This window comes from Mustela nigripes, chromosome 10 (assembly GCF_022355385.1).
Source record: "Mustela nigripes isolate SB6536 chromosome 10, MUSNIG.SB6536, whole genome shotgun sequence".
Taxonomy (NCBI): Eukaryota; Metazoa; Chordata; class Mammalia; order Carnivora; family Mustelidae; genus Mustela; species Mustela nigripes.
Window position 1 is genome coordinate 61,593,607 of NC_081566.1, and position 24,178 is coordinate 61,617,784.

Genomic DNA, 24,178 nt, shown 5'->3' on the forward strand with positions numbered 1-24,178 from the left:
CCCCCAGTTCAATGTTGACTGAGACTTTATCAGAATAATTTACTGATGCAAGAGCAGAACAAACATGTTCTTTCAGGGCCCCTGGGTGGCTCAGTGGGTTAAAGCCTCTGCCTTCGCTCAGGACATGATCCCAGGGTCCTGGGATTGAGCCCCGCATGCGCATGCGGCTCTCTGCTCAGCAGGGAGCCTGCTTCCCTTCCTCTCTCTCTGCCTACTTTGATCTGTCAAATAAATAAATAAAATCTTAAAAAAAAAATGTTCTTTCACACCAAGGAACTTATGGCAAATGTCTGTTCAACAAATAATTAATTGAAATGTTCAGAGATTACAAAATGGGTCTGTAGAATACAATGATGAGTGCCAATATTACAGACGCTCATTATTCAGATATTAGCCTAGAAGAAAAAAAAAGGCTTCCTTATGCCTTTTTTTTTTTTTTTTTAAGATTTTACTTATTTGTCAGAGAGAAAGAGACAACACAAGCAGGACGAGTGGGAAGCAGAGGGGGAAGCAGAGGGAGAAGCAGGCTCCCTGCTGAGCAGGGAGCCCCATACAGGATTCAATCCCAGGGCCCTGTGATCATAACCTGCGCTGAAGGCAGATGCTTAACCAACTGAACCACCCAGGCGTCCCCCTCCTGTTTTTAAATGCAATGACAAGATCAAAGAATTTTAGGATGAGACAAAACCTTTCTATAATGTATCTGCACCTATTCTAGCTGAGTCCTCTGGAACAACCCAGAACAATCATCTTGTTTTCTACACATCAACCTTCACGTCCTGGAATCAGCTCCAGACCTATGCTCAGTGTTCTCTTCTGGTTCATGGAGTCATTCCAACCCTTAAACCATTCCTCTACTAGAACATCGTTTCAAGACATCTTCCCTATCCTAGCCACATGTCTCTGGACTGTCCCACAATCAGATGTTAGAAAGCCAAGAATACAAACTAACACTATGTGAATAATTTAACAACTGTGACACACTGTCGATCTATATTTTTTAAGTTCTAATTTAGTCTTTACCTTTTTTCATGTCTAAGATATTTCATAATAAATATTTTAAATGTCCTACATGATATAAAGACAACTTTGAGGGGTTCCTGGGTCGAACTCCCGACTCTCGATTTCGTCTTAAGTCATAATCTCAGGGTGGTGGAATCGAGCCCTACGTCAGGCTCCGTGCTTGGTGGGGAGTCCATTTGATAGTCTCCCTCTCCCTCTCCCTCTGCCCCTCTCCACTGTATCAGCATGCACATTCTCGCTCTCTCAGATAAACAGAGGAATCTTTAAAAATAAAAAGACAACTTTGAATATTTTCTATAGCCAGTTGCGTTTGGGAGTATCACAGAACAAATATTCAAATTCATAACTTAAGGATTAAAAGGAAATTTAAAAGGATCATTTTAAAAAATACTCTCTTTCATCATTCTTAGCTATATCAGCCTCCTGTGAAAAACATACTCTTTCTTTTATTGGCTGTATAACTTTTTAGTCGAAAATAGCACAGGATATTTTTGGACTTTTGTTGTTATTTACTTATTGTGGAAATTTTCCCACACACCAAAAGGAGAGAAAGATTACACCCAACTTTAATGATCATCAACATTTTGCCAATCTTGTTTCCTCCATCCTGTGCTCCTTGCCCCCTGCCCCAGAGTATTTTAAGCAAATCCCAGCATCGCATGATTTCATCCTCAACTGAAGCCCATACTGTGTTTTAGTGCCTATTATGCCATAACCACTATGCTTAACCTTCTCCAGTCCTCAAAATAAACGAACTTTAACAGTCAAGGCTAATCCTGTACCATCCATGTGTATTCTCGTTCGATACTAAATTTTCTTCCATGTCTGGACACACACAGTTTTCAAAACCTACAGAAACTATAGGAATTACTGGAGATCTTTAATGTTCTGCTTTCATCAGATAATATTCCTTTGTTACGGGTCTTTCAAGATACCGCTGAATGGACATTACTTAGTTGTGTTTATGTAACAACGGAGCCATTTCACTACTGGGCTACTAACATGCTAGTTAATAAATCATGGTATAACAGATTGTAATAAGGCACAAAATTTTAAAAGTATTTTGCAATACCTAAAGAAAAGGTAGAGTAGTAATATTAACAACCGAGAATATCTACTTTTATTCTACTTTTACTTTAAAGAAAACACATATGGGTTTGCCTTCCCACTAATAGTTTAGGAGAATCCACTGTCAAAGTGATTATTTGACTTTAACTTCGTTAAACTTTAAGCCTATAATGTTCAATTACTACTTAATACATGAGATATTTTTGTATCATTTTTAAAGAAAGCAAAAGTTAGCTGGCAAATGCTATAACTGGCTTTGAGGAAGACAGGTCTTAGGAAACTTTCTGTGATTTGTAAATTATTAAAAAAATAAATCAATAAACCTAAAATGGGCTAGAAAATCTGAGGATTTGCAAAGATGGGAAAATACCAACTAATCATTAAGAGAACTCCTAAGAGTAGCAAGTCATCATTTTGCAGTGGTGAAAACCCTTCAATAAATCAAGAGAGAAGGTAAATGTAAATCTTGACCAAAAAAATAGTCTACAGGCTCTTATCTGGGAACTGCCAAAAACATTTCAATCAGGAGACATGAAAGAGTCTTAGAAAATACTAGTGTGTGACTGGGTTGGGGAGGACCTTGCAGAATGCGAGGAGAGCTTCAAAGAAGGAGTTACAGAGGAAAGTATGCAAACATCACTTTTCATCAAACAACTTCAGACTTTCTAAAACCTTATCACTTAGATTCTGACGTGCTAATTTGCCAAGGCACGATGATAAAAACTCCACAAAGCAAAAACAAGGCAACAAAAACAAAACAGTGTGGTTTTGTCCTTGTTGTGTTTTCAGCCAGGCATGATAAAGCACAGAGTTGCCCCACTCACATCCGAGCCCACGCTCCTCATGGTACTTGGTAGGACAGGTTTAGTCACTGCAAGTTTTCCATTCACTGGGCTGTTGGCCGCAGGGGCCGGCACCACATTCACCATGTGATTAGGTAGTTGTGTGGCTCCCCCGGCGACAGCAAGGACTGGGGCAGAAGAGGGCAGGACTCCCGGAGCCTGAAGCTGTACGACCGCAGGCTGAGAAAGCACGACGGTCGGACCTGCGGTGGAGGAAACAGGACAGGAGTCAGAGTGTGCGTGACCACTGCGACAAAGGACAGTGTTTAACATTTAGGTCTCTTCTGTGGATACAAGAGGAGGAGGACACGGAGGGCATTTAAAACCACCAATTAAAACATAACCAACAGCAGCACACACGCACAATGACTTCTGATGTTTTGTTTTTAATGAAACCAACTACATTTGTTTCCTATGAAGTTATCATGAACAATGTATGTCCATATTTTTTCTCAACTATATTCATGTCAAACTTGCTGAGTTACACATAGATTTCTCTATTAACCACTGAAATTTATGAGTGCCAAGAAGTATTTTTCATATTATAACTAATGAATCTTTTATCCTGAACACTGAGAGCCACATATTTTAAATTAACAGGATTTAGAAATACAGCACCAAAAATATACAAATGGAGATTCGGTGACTCAATATGTGGCAGCCCAGGGACTACAAATATCAAAAATGTTAAAACTTGCAGTAATATCTCCCAAAGCCAAGTGGGATGCATCCCACTGATGCATCCCAAGTATCCACTAAGTGATGAATAGATAAAGAACAGGCGGCCTATATAAGCAATGGAATACTATTTCGCTGTAAAAAAGATGAGATCTTGTCATCTGCAAAAACATGGAAGGATCTAGACACTATTCTGCTAAGTGAAAGAAGTCCAAGAAAGACAAACATATGTGGAATTTAAGAAACAAATGAACAGAGAAAAGGGACAAACAACAATAAAAACAGACTCCAGGGACACCTAGGCGGCTGAGTCATCTAAGCATCAGACTCTTGCTCTCAGCTGGAGCTGTAATCTCAGGGTCCTGAGAACGAGCTCTGTGTCAGGCTCCAAGTTGGGTGTGGAGCCTGCCTGGGATTCTCTCTTTCCCTCTCCTTCTGCTGCCCTTGCCCCACTGCCCAGTCATACTCTGTCTCTAAAAAAAGAGAAACAAAAAATTAAAAAAACCAAAACCCAGACTTTTAAAGAGAACTGGTGGTTGCCAGCAGGAAGGTGGGCAGCTGAAACGAAGCGGATGAAGAGTGACACTTACTGCGATGAGCACTGAGTCACGAGCAGAAATGTTCAGTCATTACACTGTACACCCGAAACTAGCAACGCTATGTTAATCCTACTTCAATTAAAAATCTACTTTTTTTTTATGAAGTTGTTCACAATGTCCTTATTAAAAAAACACGGAGGGCACCTGGGTGGCTCAGTGGATTAAGCCTCTGTCTTTGGTCTGGTCATAATCTCAGGGTCCTGGGATCGAGCCCCACATAAGGCTCTCTGCTCAGCGGGAAGCCTGCTTCCCCCTCTCGCTGCCTGCTGCTCTACCTACTTCTGATCTCTCTTTCTGTGTCAAATAAAGAAAGAAAATCTTCAAACAAACAAACAAACATTAAAACCATTTGAAATGAGTTCACAGTGAACAAGCACAGGAGACAAATCTGTAACTTAAAATTATTTGTAGATAATAGCAACTCCCCCTACACACACAAAATGGTCTCTAAATCTTTTTCTTAAATCTTCACATTTAACATTATTTTTTAAATTACACTAATCTGAGGAGACTTAGTATCATTAACCTACAGAAGACTCCCATGACTCAGAACTCCGGTCTTTTAGAAATCTCACTTGCCTACTGAATGCTTCCTTTCAGATCTGGCCAATTTTACAAGGTGCTGAAAGCCTCCCCCAACATCCACAGCTGCTTGGGCCTATCCAGCAAAAAAAGGTACTACAGTAACCAGCAACTACAATTACATAAACATTTATAATTCTTCTTCAAGGCAGGAAAAAAAAAGCATTCTACTTTCAGCCAGTGTAACACGACCCACGTAAAATTCAGCTTGGTATTTCAAAGGATCAAGAAAAACTAAAAACCTAAATAATACTTTGAAACACCTGTTTGTTAAGAACACCTGTCTTAGCTTTAAAAAAAAAAGGTCACTTCTATAAAATCAAAGTCTTTATGTTTCACATGGCCCCAAAAAGCACACTAAAACTAGAGTTTAGTTAACAGCATTTTATCCCACATAAAAAAATAACTTCATAGATTTTTAATATGTGTAATTTATTTGGACAAAAGTGATCTCTAAACATTTTTATCTTTTTTCCCACGGAAAAACTTCTTTTATGAAATAAAAACATTTAAATGAGGAGATGACTCATAAGCAGATATAAATATGCTTAAGTCAAATATTCAAATAAAAATATAAAATAAAAAGCTCATGACCAGGTGTAAGGTTTCTTAATAACATTTATTATTAAGAAATTATAGTCTAATACAAATGGCTAACAGATGTGTGAAAAAATGTTCATCATCATTAGCCATCAGGGAGATTCAAATCAAAACCACATTGAGATACCACCTGACACCAGTTAGAATGGCCAAAATCAACAAGACAGGAAACAACGTGTGTTGGAGAGGATGTGGAGAAAGGGGAACCCTCTTACACTGTTGGTGGGAATGCAAGTTGGTGCAGCCACTTTGGAGAACAGTGTGGAGATTCCTTAAGAAATTAAAAATAGAGCTTCCCTATGACCCTGCAATTGCCTACTGGGTATTTATCCCAAAGATACAAATGTAGTGAAAAGAAGGGCCATCTGTAACCCAGCGTTCATAGCAACAATGGCCACAGTCAACAAACTGTGGAGAGAACCAAGATGCCCTTCAGCGGACAAATGGATAAAGAAGATATGGTCCATGTATATACAATGGAGTATTATGCCTCCATCAGAAAGGATGAATACCCAACTTTTGTATCAACATGTACGGGACTGGAAGAGATTATGCTGAGTGAAGTAAGTCAAGCAGAGTAAGTCAATTATCATATGGTTTCACTTACTTGTGGAGCATAAGGAATAACATGGAGGACACTGGAAGATGGAGAGGAGAAGGGAGTTTGGGGGAAATCGGAGTGGGGAGACGAAGCATGAGAGACTGTGGACTCTGAGAAACAAACTGAGAGGGGAGGGGATGGGGGGGTCGGGTGAGCCTGGTGGTGGGTATTATGGAGGGCACGGATTGCATGGAGCACTGGGTGTGGTGCATAAACAATAAATTCTGGAAGACTGAAAAGAAATAAAAAAGAAATTACAGTCCAAGGGGTGCTGGGTGGTTCAGCTGGTTAAGCGCTCGACTCCTGATTTCGGCTCAGGTCATGATCTCAGGGTACAGTACCAAGCTCAGGAGGGAGTCTGCTTAAGATTTTCTCCTGCACTGCTCCTCCCCCACTCGCTTGCACACTGCCATACTCTCTCAAATAAATAAATTTTTTTTTTAAGATTTTATTTATTTGACAGAGAGAGAGTAGGCAGAGAGGCAGGGAGGGAGAGAGAGAGAAGGAAGCAGGCCTTCTGCTGAGCAGAGAGCCCAATGCGGGGCTTGATCCCAGGACCCTGGGATCATGACCTGAGCCAAAGGCAGAAGCTTTAACCTACTGAGCCACCCAGGCGCCCCCTCAAATAAAATCTTAAAAAAAAAAAGAAAAGAAAGTACAATCTGGTACTAGAAGAAGACACACTCATCATTATGTAAACCTTAAACCAAGTGACCACTCTTCTTTAATATCAAAAAGTATCATGGTCACCCAAGATGATCATGGCTGTTCTTTCAGTTTCAGGACTAAAAAAATACATGATGAGAAAAGGCTATTAAGAACTTAGTAACAAGGGCGCCTGGGTGGCTGGGTGGGTTAAAGCCTCTGCCTTCAGCTCAAGTCATGATCTCAGGGTCCTGGGATCGAGTCCTGCATCGGGCTCTCTGTTCAGTGGGGAGCCTGCTTCCCTCTCTCTCTCTGCCTGCCTCTCTGCCTACTTGTGATCTCTCTCTGTCAAATAAATAAATAAAATCTTTTTAAAAAAGAACTTAGTAACAGGGGCACCTGGGTGGCTCTGTCAGGCTGAGACTCTTGATCTCGGCTCATGTCTTGATCTCAGAGTCATGAGTTCGAGCCCCACATTACTTTAAAAAACAACCACAACTAAAACCTAGTAACAATTTAAAATAAATCTGTAGTTTACTAATCTGAACTACAGCCACAAAAATTTTTTAAATAGGAGTACAAAAAAGATATAAAACAAATTATTCAGGCTACAGAAAATACCTGTCAGTATGGGGGTTTGTAGAGGCCTTGCAAAATGCCAAAGGCTACTATTCCCACCACCCATACCCTGGGGTCCACAGTCTGGAGTGTGGGAACCACTGAGTTAAACCAATATTCTGAGAAGAGCATTATTCCACATCTTCTCGGTAAAGATCCCAAAACGGGGGAGCCTGGGTGGCTCAGTGGGTTAAGCCTCTGCCTTCAGCTCAGGTCATGATCTCAGGGTCCTGGGATCAAATCCCGCATAGGGCTCTCTGCTTGGCAGGGAGCCTGCCTCCTCCTCCTCTCTCTCTGCCTGCCTCTCTGCCTACTTGTGATCTCTCTCTGTCAAATAAATAAATAAAATCTTTAAAAAAAAAAAAAAATCCCAAAATGAAACACTGCTCAGTGAACTTTGGGATTATTCCAAAGAGCAGAGGAGGTGGTAAAAGTAAAGAATTAAACATTTCAAAGAAAGGATCATACTTCTAGCTGCCGTTAACACACGCAAATGGCTTTGCACTATTTCTTAAAACTAATTTAGAAAAGTAACCCAAGTCTGTACTGTCCATTGTGTAGTTATCACCGCCTCCTTGCTGAGAGAACTGCCTCATGGAGGGAGGGAGACGGGGCAACACAGAGGCCGGGTCTGTGTACCCAAGTGGCTCCCAGTCCTACCAGGTCACTGCTGCCTCCTGCTTTCTATGATGAACATCCCATGGTGCCCAACTATCCTCAAATTACCCAGTAGCATCTAACTCTAGGATCCTCTAAATATTCTAGGCATGCCAGGGTTCAAGACAGAATAGGGAGAAACTTCTATTATAACATGTTCAAGAAAACAAAAAACTCTTGTGGTGACTTGCTAAACACTGGCCCGCTAGATGCTCAGGAATCACAGAACGCATTGCAAAGCACTGTTCTGGGCCTTAAACAGTTAGCAGCTGAACACAGGAACTACTGCCCCTAGTATGAAAAGGACAAAAGGGCAGTCAAAAAGGAAAACCGTAAGACTATTTATCCATTGCAACATGCTCAGAATCCTCTCAGATACGACATACCTTAATGGTATGTCCTTACCTTACAGGTAATCCCCCTTAATGGAACACGGCTAGATTCAATGCTGAATACTTCTGACTCTGTATGACTCACCGAGTGTGACAGGCATTCTTCCTTTTCAACTTTCTTCAAAGACTTCAAACTACGTATCAAACATTCATTCAATGCCTACTTTGTCTAATAACATAGCTGTGTGCCTTGGGGTAAATGAGTCCTCTATGTCTTAATGTTCTCATCTATAAAATGAAGACAATAATAGTACCTATTCTCAGAGCCAGTGTAATGATTAAATAAGATAATGCACTTAAACACAACAGTGCCACACAGCAAGAACTTCAATGTTAGCTATTATTTACTATTATTAATTTCCATTTCTATATAGTAACAGCTTCTGTAAGGGCACTATACGTATCATTAACTCATTAACTCACTATACGTATTATTAACTATACGTATTAACTCATTATTAACGTATTAACAGTTCTCACGGTCACTGTTATTTATTTTTGTAAATATGTTAACTCCCCAATTAGACAGAATCCTGGAGATCAAGGAGCACATCTGCACATTCTTTTAGAGGAAATCTAGTAGCCTGACCAATTGCACAGACCCTGAGCCAGACCACCCGGGCTCCAGTTCTGCCTCTACCTCTCAGGAGCAGAATGACCTGGGGCAAGTGAGTTTACCTCCATCCTCCATTTCAGTGATCTGCACTATCATCTACCCGACAAGCCCGACATAGGACACACTCCTCTCTATCCTTCATCCCCTTTCCAAACCATCCAACTGCCAAGCTTGCGGTTCTGCACTTTTCAACCTCTGCACCCTCTGTCCTAGCTCTCCACTTTCACAGACACACCAGGCTTTCCTCATCTCTCACCTGCACTCCTCCTAACAGCCTTAATAAATGTATAAGACTTAAGTTACAGAAGTTGCTTCAGGCAGACAGGTCTAAGACATGGTCTAAGCCAAGAAACTAGAAAAAATGAGAGAATTCAAGGGACAGTGGCCAGATTGGTTGGGCTAGAAGAGGAAGTTGGGTTTATAAAAAGGAGTGATTATAATGTAAAGTTAGAAAATGAAATCAGAGCCAAACCACGGTGGGCTTTACTTCCAAGTTAGAGAATGTGAACTTAATCCTATAAAAATAACTTCTTTTTTAATAGTAAAGTATTTACTACTGACACTTACATTGATTAACTATAAAATGCCTCTCCTGTATTTCCCCTCTACCACTTTATTTCAAATAAATGGAGGATGTACACTTAAATTTGTATGTTATAATAACACCAACTCTCTGGACTGTACTAGAAAAACTCACAAGTATCTTATACTAGCAAACATAAATACTATCTTCAGAAAAATGGGCAGACACTGACGTTCTGAATAATGTATCACTCGGGTTTCTGAACAATATATGATTCGGGTTTCTGAACCTGATAAACTGCTCAGAAAAGAATGGTTTGTCTTCTATCACTTGAACATGGTCTACTAAGAGCAAATTCTCAGGAATACCCCTTGCTTCAAACACTAGTCATATTAATGTCCGGCTTTTGCTTTTTACACTAGCGTTTTAAGAAACCATAATGAGGTTCTTCACAAGTTTCAGTTCTTAGCCTTACACTGAAAAAATAAAATAAAATAATTAAAAAATAAATTCATTCATTCATTCATTCATTCTTAGCCTTTGGGAAGACACAGACCCTTCTGAGATCCTGATGAAAGTTTTGGAGACTATCCTGAGAAAAGTCCACACATAAAATAAATCTTACATTTTATTTCAAGTTATGAACACTTAACATCCATTCACAGACCACAAGAACACCTCTTCTATCGGACTGCTATTTTTCACATGAAAAAAGCAGCAGTTCTGACCCTGTACAGAAAGGGCTGGTATTCCAGGTCTGTCTACGGTTCTGGCAGACTTTGATGGATTTTTCACAGACTCGTCCAAACTCCCAACTAGTTCTTCTCTTTATCAATGTTATATTGTCCATGACCTTAGAATAAAACAAAACTAACAGAGTAACTAGAAATCAAATTTATGACCTTGCTCTCATTATAACTTGATCTTCTTGCTCCAAAGAAAGGAACTGACAATCTAGAGCTGGAAACACCACGATAGAAGAAACATTTGTTTACAATCCATACACCATTGAGACCTAGCCCTAAATCTGGGGAAAGAAAGTCCATCGGGTTCTCCTTTACTCGTGTAGAGTTGAGGATGGGAGGCCATCTGGTGGACACGATACAGAAACACACACATTCTTAACTGAAGACAAGAGTTGAGCTCTCTTCCTCATGCCCTCACTCAAGATCACATTTACTAAAGAATGCTGCCTCTGCAGGGATGAAGAGCCTCATGCTATCACCGAAACTCACCTATAGACCCGTAACGCTATTTACATACTGACTTCTCCTTAAAAACAAAAGTTCAGGGACACAAAACTCTCAGGACAGAATGGTGCCAATAAAGTTTCCTGGATTTTCTTCTTCGTTACAAGTGGTTATATAAAACCACCATCCTGACAGACAGGTGTTTTCATAATTAAAACTGTAAGAAAAGGGGCACCTAGGTGGCACAGTGGGTTAAGGCCTCTGCCTTCAGCTCAGGTCATGATCCAGGGGTCCTGGGATCAAGCACCCATATCGGGCTCTCTGCTTAGCAAGAGGCCTGCTTCCTCCTCTCTCTCTGCCTACTTGTGATCTTTGTCAAATAAATAAATAAAATCTTTAAAAAATATATATATATATCTGATATAATTCATCTGGATAGCTATCTCCCTTGTTAGGACAATCACATGTTAGTCATTGTCACATCCTCAAAAACCAAGGACAATTCCTGGCACCCAGCCTGAGCTCAGAAATTATAACCTGAGTTAAAACAAATGACATGACACAAGTCTTAATGGCCACCAATTAAACTACGCAGCCTCCAGTTTCACTCAGGTACCTTTAGAGGGCGCAGGATGTATGCTGATAATTGGCTGCTGCTTTGCCAAGGGCACAAGTGTGGGTAATGTCTGAATAATGATGGTTTTCGCTGGTACGCCAGAGTTCGTCTGAGTCTTGGGTGCTGCTGGAAGTAATAACGGCTTGGGCTGAATTGAAGGTTTTGAATTCATCTGAATTTTTTTCTTTGGAGTCAGTCCATTTTCTGGAGAAAATCCAAACAAACAACAGATCATTGTGAAAGCAATTCCTAGAAAACAGATTCTATGATACACCTTTTTCTACACATTATCTAGAGCTCTGAGTAACTGTCTCTACCCGGAGTTTAAGCCTAGCTACTCTATAACTTAATAGACTCAAGAAAAGTCCTTCATTTGAGGTCTACCCCTTTTTTGTTAATATAACATTATATTAATTTCAGGGGTACAACATGATTTGATATTTGTATCACAAAAGGATTACCACAAGAAGTCTAGTTAACATCTGCTACCACAGTTAAAGAATTTTTTTCTTGAGATGAAAACTTGTAAGATCTAATCTCTTAGCAATCAAATAGACAACACAGTATCACTAACCATGGGCACCGTGTACAGTACATCGTCATGACTTATTTACTGTGGAAGTCAAATGAGCCTTCCTTTTTGACCACATTGATGGTCAAAATGATGACTTTCATTGGAACGACCACACTGCAGCTCTGGGATATTAGAACTGGTAGAGAATAGCTAAAATCACTGAATAAGGCCTGAAGATTACGAGGTAATAAATGTCACACACAAATGGCCCTCACATTCAATATCTTTAATTGAATCCTTGAATTCTCTCCTGAAGATGATGAGGCCTATATCTACTTTAAAGCATTTTTCACCCATAAAGACAATACAACTAAAGAAGACAGGTCCACTTGTTTAAAAACAAAAAGCCAGCTTAATAAACATGCACATAATCCAATATTTTCTTTTTAAAAATGGAACCTAAGTTCAGTCCAATTAGAAAGAACAGAAGACAGGAGATGGGAGTCATACCAGTTTTGCTCCTAGGACCAACAATGGGCTTATCTTCTTTCAGGGGCTCCGCTGAGGAGGGACTATGAGAGCTTTCACCATAAAGGGAAAGGGGAGACATCTGGGAAGGAGAAGACAAATCCAACTCCTCCTACAGCAAAATAAAATACAAACAAGTTCATGGAGAAAAATGTAATTCTTGAACAGAAAATGGCTTAGAGAGGCAAGATCCATACATTAACAGATAAACATTCAAGAAAAACTTCAAGGCAAAGGTATGATGTATTAGAAACTTTACCTACTGAGTACTAAGAGACTGTGGATAAAGTAACATTATCCATCAATACAAGAGGAAAAATAATTCAAACTGCAGAGGATGCCTAAATCATCCTCTCATATTAAAGATGAGAAGCACTGATCTGCTCCTATATTTCCTCCCACACACTTGCTGTTTACTTGGCTCCTAGCCATACAAATGTTTGGTATAAGACTAAGGTTAAAATGCCAATATCCTTTCCTCTAATCTCTAATTTAGTAGTCTTATAAGAAACTCAAAACGAATAATTCTTACTATTTTTCTTTTTCATTTATTAACACCACCTTTGTCCCAAATGTTTTGGAAGAAAGACAAACACTGAAAGGAACAGGACTATTTTCTTTTATTTAATGGGTGAATTGTTAATACAGAGATGTATAAAGACAACATTTTCCAAGACTTTTAACATTCAGTAGATCTGAATACAAATCTCTTTGTGGCCTCAGATACTTAAAAGGTATTTCTTAACATTTACAAAAGAAAAAAAAAAAAAGCTAGGGCGCCTGGGTGGCTCAGTGTTTAAAGCCTCTGCCTTCGGCTCAGATCATGATCCCAGGGTCCTGGGATTGAGCCCCTCGTCTCAGTGGGGAGCCTGCTTCCCCGTCTCTTTCTGCCTGCCTGTCTGCCTACTTGTGATCTTTGTCTGTCAAATAAATAAATAAAATCTTTAAAAAAAAAAAAAAGTTAGGCATAATTGCATAGCCAATGTCATACTTAATGGTGAAATACTAAATACAATACCATTAAAGTCCAGAATAAGAAACGTAACTGCTTTTTCTATAATTCTAGCAAACATCATTATACTAGAAATGAAATAAAAGGAGTAAGTATTAAAATAGAAGAGACAGAAGTGCCTTTGTAAGGTGACATGCTGTCTACTTGGAACACATATAAAAACCAATTAAAAAAACACTTCACGGGCGCCTGGGTGGCTCAGTGGGTTAAGCCACTGCCTTCGGCTCAGGTCATGATCTCAGGGTCCTGGGATCGAGTCCCGCATGGGGCTCTCTGCTCAGCAGGGAGCCTGCTTCCTTCTCTCTCTCTCTGCCTGCCTCTCAGTGTACTTGTAATTTCTCTCTGTCAAATAAATAAATAAAATCTTTAAAAAAAAACACTTCACAATGAAAATATTGTATGAATAATCACTTAAAAATATAATAAAAATGATTTCAACCACAAAAGCTATAACAATTATAAAATACCTAGGAGTTAATTTTCTAAGGAATGGACAGGACCTATATAAAGAAAATTTCAAAACTTAACTGAGATACATAAAAGATAACTTGACTAAAGCGCCACCAAGCATAAGATATTAACAGAATGACTGCAAAGGTGATACAACTGGAGAAACTGGTTCACTTAGAGAAAATCAAGACTAGATCCCTAACTAAAACCACACAGTAAGGTAGACTCTAAAGGCATTAAGAAGGGATGCTTGGGTGGCTCAGTTGGTTAAGCATCTGCCTTTGGCTCAGGTCATGATCCCAGGGTCCTGGGATCAAGCCCCATATTGGGCTCTCTGCTCAACAGGGAGCCTGCTTCTCCCTTTTCCTCTGCTGCTCTGCCTACTTGTGCTGTGTATCTGTCAAATAAATAAAATCTTTTAAAAAGAGAGAGAGAGATCTTATTTATTTGACAGAGAGAGAAAGCAAGAGCAGAAACACAAGGAGGGGGAGTGGGAAAAGGAAAGCTGGCTTCCTGTGGAGCGTGGAGCCCGACGTGGGGCTTAAACCCAGAACCCTGGGATCGTAACCTGAGCGAAAGACAGACACTTAACGACTGAGCCACCTAGGAGCCCCTAGATAAATAAAATCTTTTAAAAAATAAAAAATGGGGGCACCTGGGCGGTTCAGTGGGTTAAGCCTCTCTGCCTTTGGCTCAGGTCATGATATCAGGGTCCTGGGATCGAGCCCCACATCGCGATTTCTGATCAGCAGGGAGCCTGCTTCCCTCCCTCTCTGCCTATTTGTGATCTTTGTCAAATAAATAAATAAAATATTTTTAAAAATAAATAAATAAAATTCTAAAAATTAAAAATTAAATTTAATTTTTAAGAAAAGGTTTAAGAAATTTGGGGGAACATGGGTGGCTCAGTCAGTTAAGCCTCTATCTTCAGCTCATGTCATGATCCAGGCGTCCTGGGATCGAGTCCTCCATCGGGCTCCCTACTCAGCAGGGAGTATGCTTCTCCCTTTACCCCTCACCTCACTCCCTCTCACAAATACATAAATAAAATCTTCTAAAAATAATAAATAAAGGTATTAAGAAATCTAAATGTGAAAGGTAAACCAAGCAGTTAATAGAAAAGAAATGCAGGAGAACATCTTTATGGCCTACAAGCAGAGAAAGACTTCTTTAAAAAAAACTTCAAAAATAAATCAAAAAGACAAAGGGAAAAAAAGATGAATCTGAGTATTCAGAATTAGAAATTCTACTCAATAAAGACTGCAAAGCTAACATGTAATAAAAAGTAAAAAGATACATGCAGGGGGTGCCTGGGTGGCACAGTTGGTTAAGCGTCTGCCTTTGGCGCAGGTCATGATCCCAGTGTCTTGGGACCAAGTCCTGCATTGGATTCTCTGCTCAGAGGGGAGCGTGCTTCTCCCTCTCCCTCTACCCCAACCCCTGCTTGCCCACTCTCGCTCACTCTTTTTCTCCCTCTCAAATAAATAAAACCTTAAAAAAAAAGATACACATAATATCTACACCCAATAAAGTTACTATCTCAAATACAGAAGGAATTCTTACAAGTGGGTAAGAATGAACAATTCAGAGAAGAAAAAATATCCAAATCCAAAAGGCCATGTAATGTTGAAAACAATCAGTAATCAAAGATAAGTGAATTAAAACAAAACAAACAATAAAAAATCTGCACCATCTGGCAAAAATTATAAGGCCAGGCAGCGCTGAGCATTAGCGACGAAGAGAAGCTACAAGGATCCGGAAGCACTGTGGCAGGGACTTCAGACTACCACAGGTGACCAGAGAGCAAGTGGCAGCACTGGTCCCATGAACCACCCAGCAGTTCCACCCCTGGGCTGCATCCCAAAGGAGTCCTCACACAGGCCCATAAAAGGTCATTTCTGACAACGCTCACTGGGATGCAGGTAAAACCTGGTAAACACATCCGTGAGGTGCTGTGAAGTTCGATGCAACAGACCATGCACACAGAACAATATGAACTGATCTTAAAAATACTGTGTTGATTTTTAAAAGAAATACAAAGAGATCTAATATAATAACGCTATTTACCTAAACCATTTTAAGGATACAGATTGAAACCAGTGAGAACAAGATGAACTTTCTGTATTGAAACCATTCTTTTGATAGTCATTTGGGAAAAGATGAAATTAGATTTGTATCTCACATCATACACCAGGATAATTTCAAATGGATCAGAGATCTAAATTAAAAATACAACCTGGGTGCCTGGGTGGCTCAGTGGGTTAAGCTCTGCCTTTGGCTCAGGTCATGATCTCAGGGTCCTGGGATTGAGTCCCATGTCGGGCTCTCTGTTCAGTGGGGAGCCTGCCCCCCACCCCCGCCGCCTGACTCTCTGCCTAGTTGTGATCTCTCTATCAAATAAATAAATAAAATCTTTTTTAAAAAATGGTGCTGTTCAGGCCTCAATCTTGGGCCACATCTTTTAAAAACAATTAACAATTTAATTTAATTTAATTTAAAAAACCTTATGGGACACCTGGGTAGCTCAGCCGAGCATCCAACTCTTGACTTTGACTCAGATCATGATCTCAGGATCATGGGATGGAGCCCTGTGTCGGGCTCCAAGCTCAGCGGGGAGTCTGCTTGAGAGTCTCTCCCTCCCCCTTTCCCTCTGCACCACTGCTCCATCCCCTTGAGTACACTAATAAATATATCTTTAAAAATAAATAAATAAAAATAAAACCTTACAAAATATGTACTAACAGCCACTGAGAAAATATTTCTTGCTCATGAATGGACGTGGAAGGCATTAAGCTAAGTGAACTAAGTTGGACTGAGAAAGACAAAGACCATAGGATTTCACTCATTTGTGGAATATAAATAACAAATGAATAAACAAACAGGCAAACGAAAATATTCCTTGCTGAGTAATTTTACCCTAAAGCCACTAGATGCGACAGAGCAAGACGAACATCCATGCGGAGAGCCGGGCTAGTCGAGTGTCAGAGTCCAACCTGAGTCGGGTAGAGAGAGTGCTGAGATGTGGCTGGGGAGAACACTCCAGCGCTCGGAGTCAGAACAGGGTGATGACATCAAAACCAGGTCAGCCTAACTATCAAAAAGCCCAATGAAGACATATTAAAAGAACACAGAGGTCTGTGGGAAGGGAGCTGCACTGGCCAAATCCAGGACAGCATGAGAATCAGATTAATAACAGTTATGGATTACAACCTGTTGAATAAAATAGGAAACTGTGACATCCACACTGATATAAAGAAGTAAACAGATAAAGTTAAACTTCAAGGAGAAACTGGACTTTTTTTTTTAAACATCATTTTAAAGTACTTCCTCACAAAATACTTATTTATGGCAAAGCGAGAAAGGACAACCTCACAGTGGAGAAGCCTGGCAGGCATTATCTTAATTAAGTGAACAAAGAGAATGTCATCAGTAATGACAAACTGAAATCGTGTGACACGTCATCGAAAGTAAATGAGACAGATGCGGCATCACCCCGGTGATATTCCTGCCGTGGCTACAAAACCTGAACCAAACCCCTAGGAAAACATCAGACAAACCCAACTGAGGAACATTCTACAAAATAACTAGTATTTAATCTCCATAAGTGACAAGGTCATGACAGTTGAGGAAAAAAAAATCATTTCACCTGAAGGAAATGAAAGAGACAAGTCAACCAAACACGAAGCTGGATCCTACACGAGGCTCTGTTGCTGGTCTAAGGGAGATCTCTGCGACAACCGGCACAAGCTAAGTGGGAGTTGAGGACTAGGTGAATGTAATGTGTCCACGTTCATTTCCTGATGTTAGTGATGGTACCGTGGCCACAGAAGGCACATCCACACTTGTAGGAAGTAGACAGTGAAGTATTTGGGCATGATAAGCAGGTTGGCAACTTACTCTCAAATGGTTCAGGGAAAAGAAGTTATTTGTGGGGCGCCTGGGTGGCTCAGTGGGTTAAACCTCTGCCTTCGGCTCAGGTCATGATCCCAGGGTCCTGGGATCGAGCCCTGCACAGGGCTCTCTGCTCAGCAGGGAGCCTGCTTCTCTCTCTCTCTGCCTGCCTCTCTGCCTACTTATGATTTCTGCCTGTCAAATAAATAAATAAAATCTTTTTTTAAAAAAAAAATTATTTGTAATGTCCTTGTAACATTTCTCTAACTTTGAGATTATGCCAAACAAAAAGTTGACGTAAACACAAATAAAAATACTATAACCTCTCAGTGGTGAAAACCCTCTTCTGAATGACCACCCCTCCAAAAAAGGCAATAAAAGATTGGTAATTTGGCTATGGGAAAAAGTATGCCTGGAGAAAATAAATACCAGACAGAAAGCATCAAGACAAATGACAAATTGGAGAAAAAATACTTGTTAACTTACTTCACAAACTAAGGACTAATAATCCTAATATGTAATAAAACAACTTAAAAAATTTGAGGAGAAAAAGACCAACACAATCCAATGGAAAAGTGAACCAAAATTTGAATGGACAGTTCATTAAAAAAATAAATAAAATAGGCCTTATAGATATGAAATATTTGAGACGCTGTTCAAGCACACTTCGAGTAAAACAGAGAGACAACAAAGCATGCTGCGCAGGAACAGTGGGAACACCGGCCCGTGCGCGCTGCAGGTCAGAACCCACAGCCGCATGACCCCGCGGGGGGAAATCGGGCTACAATCCACACCATCACAAATGTATTCACCGTCAACTCAACAATCTCATTTCTACGATTATAGCCCAAAGACGCCGTGGCGAAAATACGGAGTGACTTAAGTAACACCTTATTCACTACAGTATTATTTGAGCCTGAAAAGGACTGAGAACACAAAGATTCATCAAATAAGGAAATCCCTAAAGAAAGCATGATATGTCCTCACAGTGGAACACCATGCAGCCATGAAGAAGAATGAGAAAGATCCTGAAACTGGTCTTACCTCCAAAATATACCACTAAGTTACACCAGCAAGGTGCAGACCAAGGCACAGAGTATGCTCCCTTTCACGTAAGGATGGATGGGAAGGAAAGGACAGAAATCAGGCTTCTGTAACTATTCTTTGAATAGGGGCACCTGGGTAGCTCAGTAGGTTAAGCCTCTGCCTTCAGCTCAGGTGATGATGTCAGGGTCCTGGGATGGAGCCCCACATCGGGCTCTCTGCTCAGCAGGGAGCCTGCTTCCCCCTCCCCCCGCCTGCCTCTGCCTACTTGCGATCTCTCTCTCTCTGTCAAATAAATAAATAAAATCTTTAAAAAAAAAAAATTCCTTGTTATATACTTATGACTTCAAGATAAATTAAATTTTAAAAAATTAAATCATTTGGAGAAATTGTGAGACAGAGAACTTCCAATGGTAGCAATCAGAGAAGAGCTTCACAGAGGAAGTTGTTCTGAACCGGGACTAAAAGAGGATGAACAGGAGTTTCACAAGGGAAGGAAAAAAACGAGGGCCATTCCAGGCAGAGGAGCATGTACAAAAACCTACAAGTGTCAAATCTACAACTCACTGCTCTCACTCACTGCCAGGCCTTCAACAGTGCCTGGCACAGTTGCTGAGTGAGTGGAGAGCGCGGGAGCTCTGAGGTGGGAACTCGAACCGGGTCAGAAGGGGAGGTGAAGGCAGGAACGGACAGGGAGCCCGGAAGGGAAGCAGGAGCCAGGCTGTGAAGGGTCTAGTACTCCGGGAATTTGAATCCCATCCTTGTAATGGCTGCAAAGTCATTACAAGGTTTAAGCAAAAGACGGACATGATCAAATTTGTAATTCTGGAAGACTTCTCTTTGATGATTCCTCTGCTAAGAAAAGATGGGGACGGCGGGGGGCGGGGGCAAGGCGGGTGGTGGTCAGGAGGTAGAGAGGCCACGTAAAATCCTACTAACTTAATCCCAGTGAGATGATGATGGTCTGGCAGGAGCAGAGAAGGTGAATCATAGAGACATTAACTGGACTGAACTGTCCATATTTCATAGTTGGCTACATGTTGAATCTGAAAAGAAGGTACCTCTGTTTATAGCAGATATAATGTACTAAAATACTAATTTGAATTTTTCTTCTTAAATTTTCCCTTCCCCCATTCAAAAAAGCACCTGAAAAGTACCTTTTCCCACCCTCTGAGCTTTTCTGTGGATGGAGAACAGAAGGCCTTTTAAGAAGTTACCAGATTTTTATAAAAGCCTTTTCAAAGGTAGTACTAAGCATTCCTGAATTAAGAAATCCATTCTAGGCTCTATGGCCAAGGAGTTACAAATCAGATCACCTTGGAGTCTGTCCTCAAAGAACATATATTCTGACAGGCAGAAGAGAGGGCAGCAGGGAGAGAAGATGGTAAGGCAATACATGAAAAAATACAGGATCCTGGCGAAGTGCAAAAAAACCACTGCAACAACGAAACCGTGAAGGCAAGAAGAAAGCGAGAACACCAGGGAAGGAGAGCAAAGCCAGACCAAGAACTTATGGGCTCTCCCAAGGCCCTTCCTCGAAACTCGGGTTCCTCGGGATGAAATGAGATCCTAAGGCTCACAGTAGCATTTCACAAACGGGAAGGGCCTCCACCATATGCGTATTTCCCGGACACCATGATGACCAACATCACCGGAGAAGAGTGGCTACTTACAGGAACATGCTGACTTGAAGAGTGAGAGTCCACTGACTGGGGAGAGGAGACCGAACAACTTGACGAGGCCGGAGAAGGTGGCTGAGGTTCTGCCTTAACATCTTTAACTGAAAAACATGAAGTAAAAATGTCCCAGTGGACACTATAAACTCAAAATAAAATAAGGAAGAGGGTACAAACTACTCTTACAATTCAATCATACTGGGGCGCCTGGGTGGCTCAGTGGGTTAAGCCTCTGCCTTCGGCTCAGGTCATAATCTCAGGGTCCTGGGACGGAGCCCCACATCTGGCTCTCTGCTCAGCGGGGAGCCTGCTTCCCCCTCCATGCCTACCTCTCTGCCTACTTGTGATCTCTCTCTGCCTCTCTGCCTACTTGTGATCTCTCTCTCTGTGTCAAATAAATAAATGAAATCTTTAAAAAAATTTTTTTATTGAGCAACCACAGCCCAGGCAATGTTTTCCAAAGTTAGCTGCCAAATAGCTTGCCTCCCTCATGATCTATAAGGTTCTCTTACCCTTTCCCATCAAGAAGTAGCATCTATTTCTCCTCAGTTTGAATCAAGGTAGGCTTAAGACTTGTTCAACCAACAGAGTATGGAAGTAATGCTACGTGAATTCCAAGGCTGGGTTACTTAGGCAATGCAGCTTCTACTCTGTGCACTGAACACTCCCATCTGAGCCTCTGAAGTCTGAGTACCGCGGGACCACCAAGCTGAAAGGAAGCCAAGCCACACAGGAAGGCCATGTGCAGGTGCTCTGGCCCACAGCGCTAGCCACAAGTCACTCGGGCCTGGCAAGTGATATGTGAGTGAAGAAACCTTAAGGTAATGAGAGCCCCAACTTTCAAGCTACTCAAGCTTTCCCAGTTGAGGTCTGGCCATCACAGAGCAGGGCCAAGCCATTCTCGGGGAACCCTGTCCAAATTCCTAACTCACAGATTCTGGAAACATAATAAAATGGTAGTTGTTTTAAGCCACTGAGTTTTACAGTAGTTTGTAACATGACAATAGTAACCAGAACACTGGCCCTCAGTAGCCCATATTCTACGAGGGAAGACATGCATTGAGCAAGACACGCAAATGCATAAAACGGGGGACTGGGACATTGGGGGGTGGGGAGGACTGCAATCCAGGTGGGAGGATGTGCTGGTGACTTACCCACTGTCTCTCAGCTCTTAAGTCTACCGCCTATCTATAGTCTGTGATGCACATAAAGACACGTCTCAGCTGGCTCCCTTTTACGTCCTATGAATGGAGGATACTGGAAGGATACTAAAGCAAAGAGAGGGAAGGGGTTTCTTCCGCCTCCTATCAGCTTCATCCCACAAGTGACCGTTTGCTCCAGATTCCAGTTTCTCTCAGCACATCCAAAACCTACTTCATCAGGGCCCCTTAAAGATACTAGCATCAGAGAGAGAGTGCCCCCTCCACAGAAGTATGTATATCAAATGCAAGGGACCCCTACGCCATCTTCCTAAATTGTGATAATCCCAAGTTTTCTTTGATTCCCTAAATTCGGTCTGGTTCTCAAATAGGTTAACCTCTTATAAAGATATTACACAGAATTCAAAATCAGGATTTCAGATATGACTTCTTTATCACTATGTGACTAACATATAGCTAAGAAATTCTTTCCATCCATTTGGGTAGGAAACTTAGGTGTGCACTGCCCCATCAGAAAAAGAGTATCTATCCCTGGCTTTTATTAACCCATCAAAGTAGCCTAATTACCCCACGTAATTTCGACTAATACCAAACTACAAAATACAATGGATCTGTTTAAGATTTTTACCAATGAAATACATCATTACCTGTGCAGAACTGGTTGTTGATGTCCCAAATGCCTGCTTCCCAAGGCATCAAATCCAAGTCAAAATCAAGATTATCAAAATTGTTTTCCTGTACATTTCAAATCAGGAAAAGGGTATTAGAAGAATAAAATATATAGATCTAGAAATCAAACTATCAGACACAATTTGCCATAAATAATATAATTTCTATATTAGAAATTCAACTCAGTTAAAATAATTTTTCTATGTCAATTGGTTCATCTTGATAATACACCTTGCACGGCCTAAAGATAAGCCAATCCACTTATATAAAACACAGAGGAACAACCAGGGAGGTAACGGACTCAACATCTAAAAGATTCAGTTGGTGTCATTTTCTTCCACGGGAACCGACCTTTACAAGAGTCACAAAATATGTCTTTGTCATAAGGGAGATGCAGCAGAGTACATTTTCCCATTGCCACTGATGAAAACAAGGCAGAGTAAATGCCTACTTACAACATCATCTCTATACAGCAACAAGAAAAATACAGATTTTAGCCAAAAGACATGCAAGAACTGTGACGAGACTTTAGCTGAACCTTCAGTTATCCCAAATGTTAACACGGTTATCGAAGAAAGAAGAGATCCACAGGATGGGTAATTTTCCTCCTTTTTCTACTGTACAGTACCTTTCGAATTCCTAAAATAAAATTTCTAATTTTTTTTATAATCCTAGAAGAAAGTAAAACTAAGTTTCTCAAACAGAAGTCAACACACTTCTTAGAGGGACTCTTAGTTTCTTCATTTAGATGATGATTTTTTTTTTACTTAAATATAAGCATATTCCGGGTCATCTGAAGTCATCTTATACTAAATACATAAACAAAGTACTGCCACCCGCGAGTCTGAGGTCAAGCAGTGCTATTATCTTAAGTCTCCAGGGGTACGGAGACAAGAAGAGAGGTCAGTATTAACCTAATATAACAGATAATAAAACAGCAACAGTAGAGAAAGTAAGTTTCAGGCCAAAAGTAGAGATTAGTCTTTTAATTATTAACAACCATTTGGTGATAATTTCTAAAATAACATTATTTCAAAATGTCTCTTTTGTGGTTTATTTTTATTGAGAACAAAAGGAAAGAAGGGAACAGTTTGATCCCACTGCCCTTAACTAAGTAAATATGGTACAAGTTGTAGAAAGAGAGTGTGTGGACATTCACGTGAGAAAAACTACTACTGAACCCATGAAAGAACCTTTTTAAATCAACCCCCTTTGCTTTTTTCTCTTACTTGAACCTTACACAATCAGAAATGAAGCGGCCTTTTATCTTCAGCAACCCAACATATCCTTAAACTTTCTTAACCGAAGAAATGAAGCCTCCTCAGTGCTAGTAATACTTTCTAACAGGCACAACAGTAGACATGACCTACTCCAGGAAGCTTCTTCCTCAGTATTCAGCCAAAACAGTCAAATACCTTTTAGAGCGTAAGGCTTTTATCTGTCAGAAAAACCTAACAGGTCTATTTTATGTAAAGTGAGACATATTTATGCTTCTAAAAAAAAAAAAAGCCAATTTAATCAATAGATCGCACTCTCAAACATTCATAAGGTAAACAAAAGCTATTAAAACTATAGCTATTAAACTATTCTTAGTCTCTTCTTTAGATGCATATTAAAACAACTGCTAAATTGTTCTTTGAGAAATATTTGACAAACTCACTAAGCAGGCATTACCTATTTTTGTACTCAGCATAATAAGGGCTTAAAAAATAAGAAACAAAGATCCAACCTGACTGATGTATATATAAAATCACTCTGTTCAATTAAATTACTTCCCAAGCGAAAGAGCACCTCATCCATTCAAGAATACGACAGAATGAAAGAGTTCTATAGGCCAATGTACTATGCACTAACACAAAAAAGGAAAGATATTATGAGGACTCAAAGCGCTATAATAATAGCTTTTACACAGACTTCTAACCATTCACAGGCAAAACCTGTACCCCTGGGGATAAAAATATATGTTTATAAAAATAAAAAATTA

At 40.4% G+C, this 24,178-nt stretch overlaps 1 protein-coding gene across 1 annotated transcript in view; it reads right to left on the reverse strand.

The window, feature by feature from the left end:
* The window catches only part of ATF6 (activating transcription factor 6), a 208,974-nt gene that overhangs the window by 170,415 nt on the left and 14,381 nt on the right, over nucleotides 1–24,178 (reverse strand). Inside the window, exons 3-7 of the mRNA XM_059413442.1 lie at nucleotides 22,173–22,260; nucleotides 20,363–20,469; nucleotides 12,275–12,404; nucleotides 11,251–11,454; nucleotides 2,916–3,136 (exon numbers count right to left, since the gene is read on the reverse strand). Of these exons, the coding sequence (XP_059269425.1) occupies nucleotides 2,916–3,136; nucleotides 11,251–11,454; nucleotides 12,275–12,404; nucleotides 20,363–20,469; nucleotides 22,173–22,260 (750 nt within the window). The remainder of the gene's footprint in view (nucleotides 1–2,915; nucleotides 3,137–11,250; nucleotides 11,455–12,274; nucleotides 12,405–20,362; nucleotides 20,470–22,172; nucleotides 22,261–24,178) is intronic.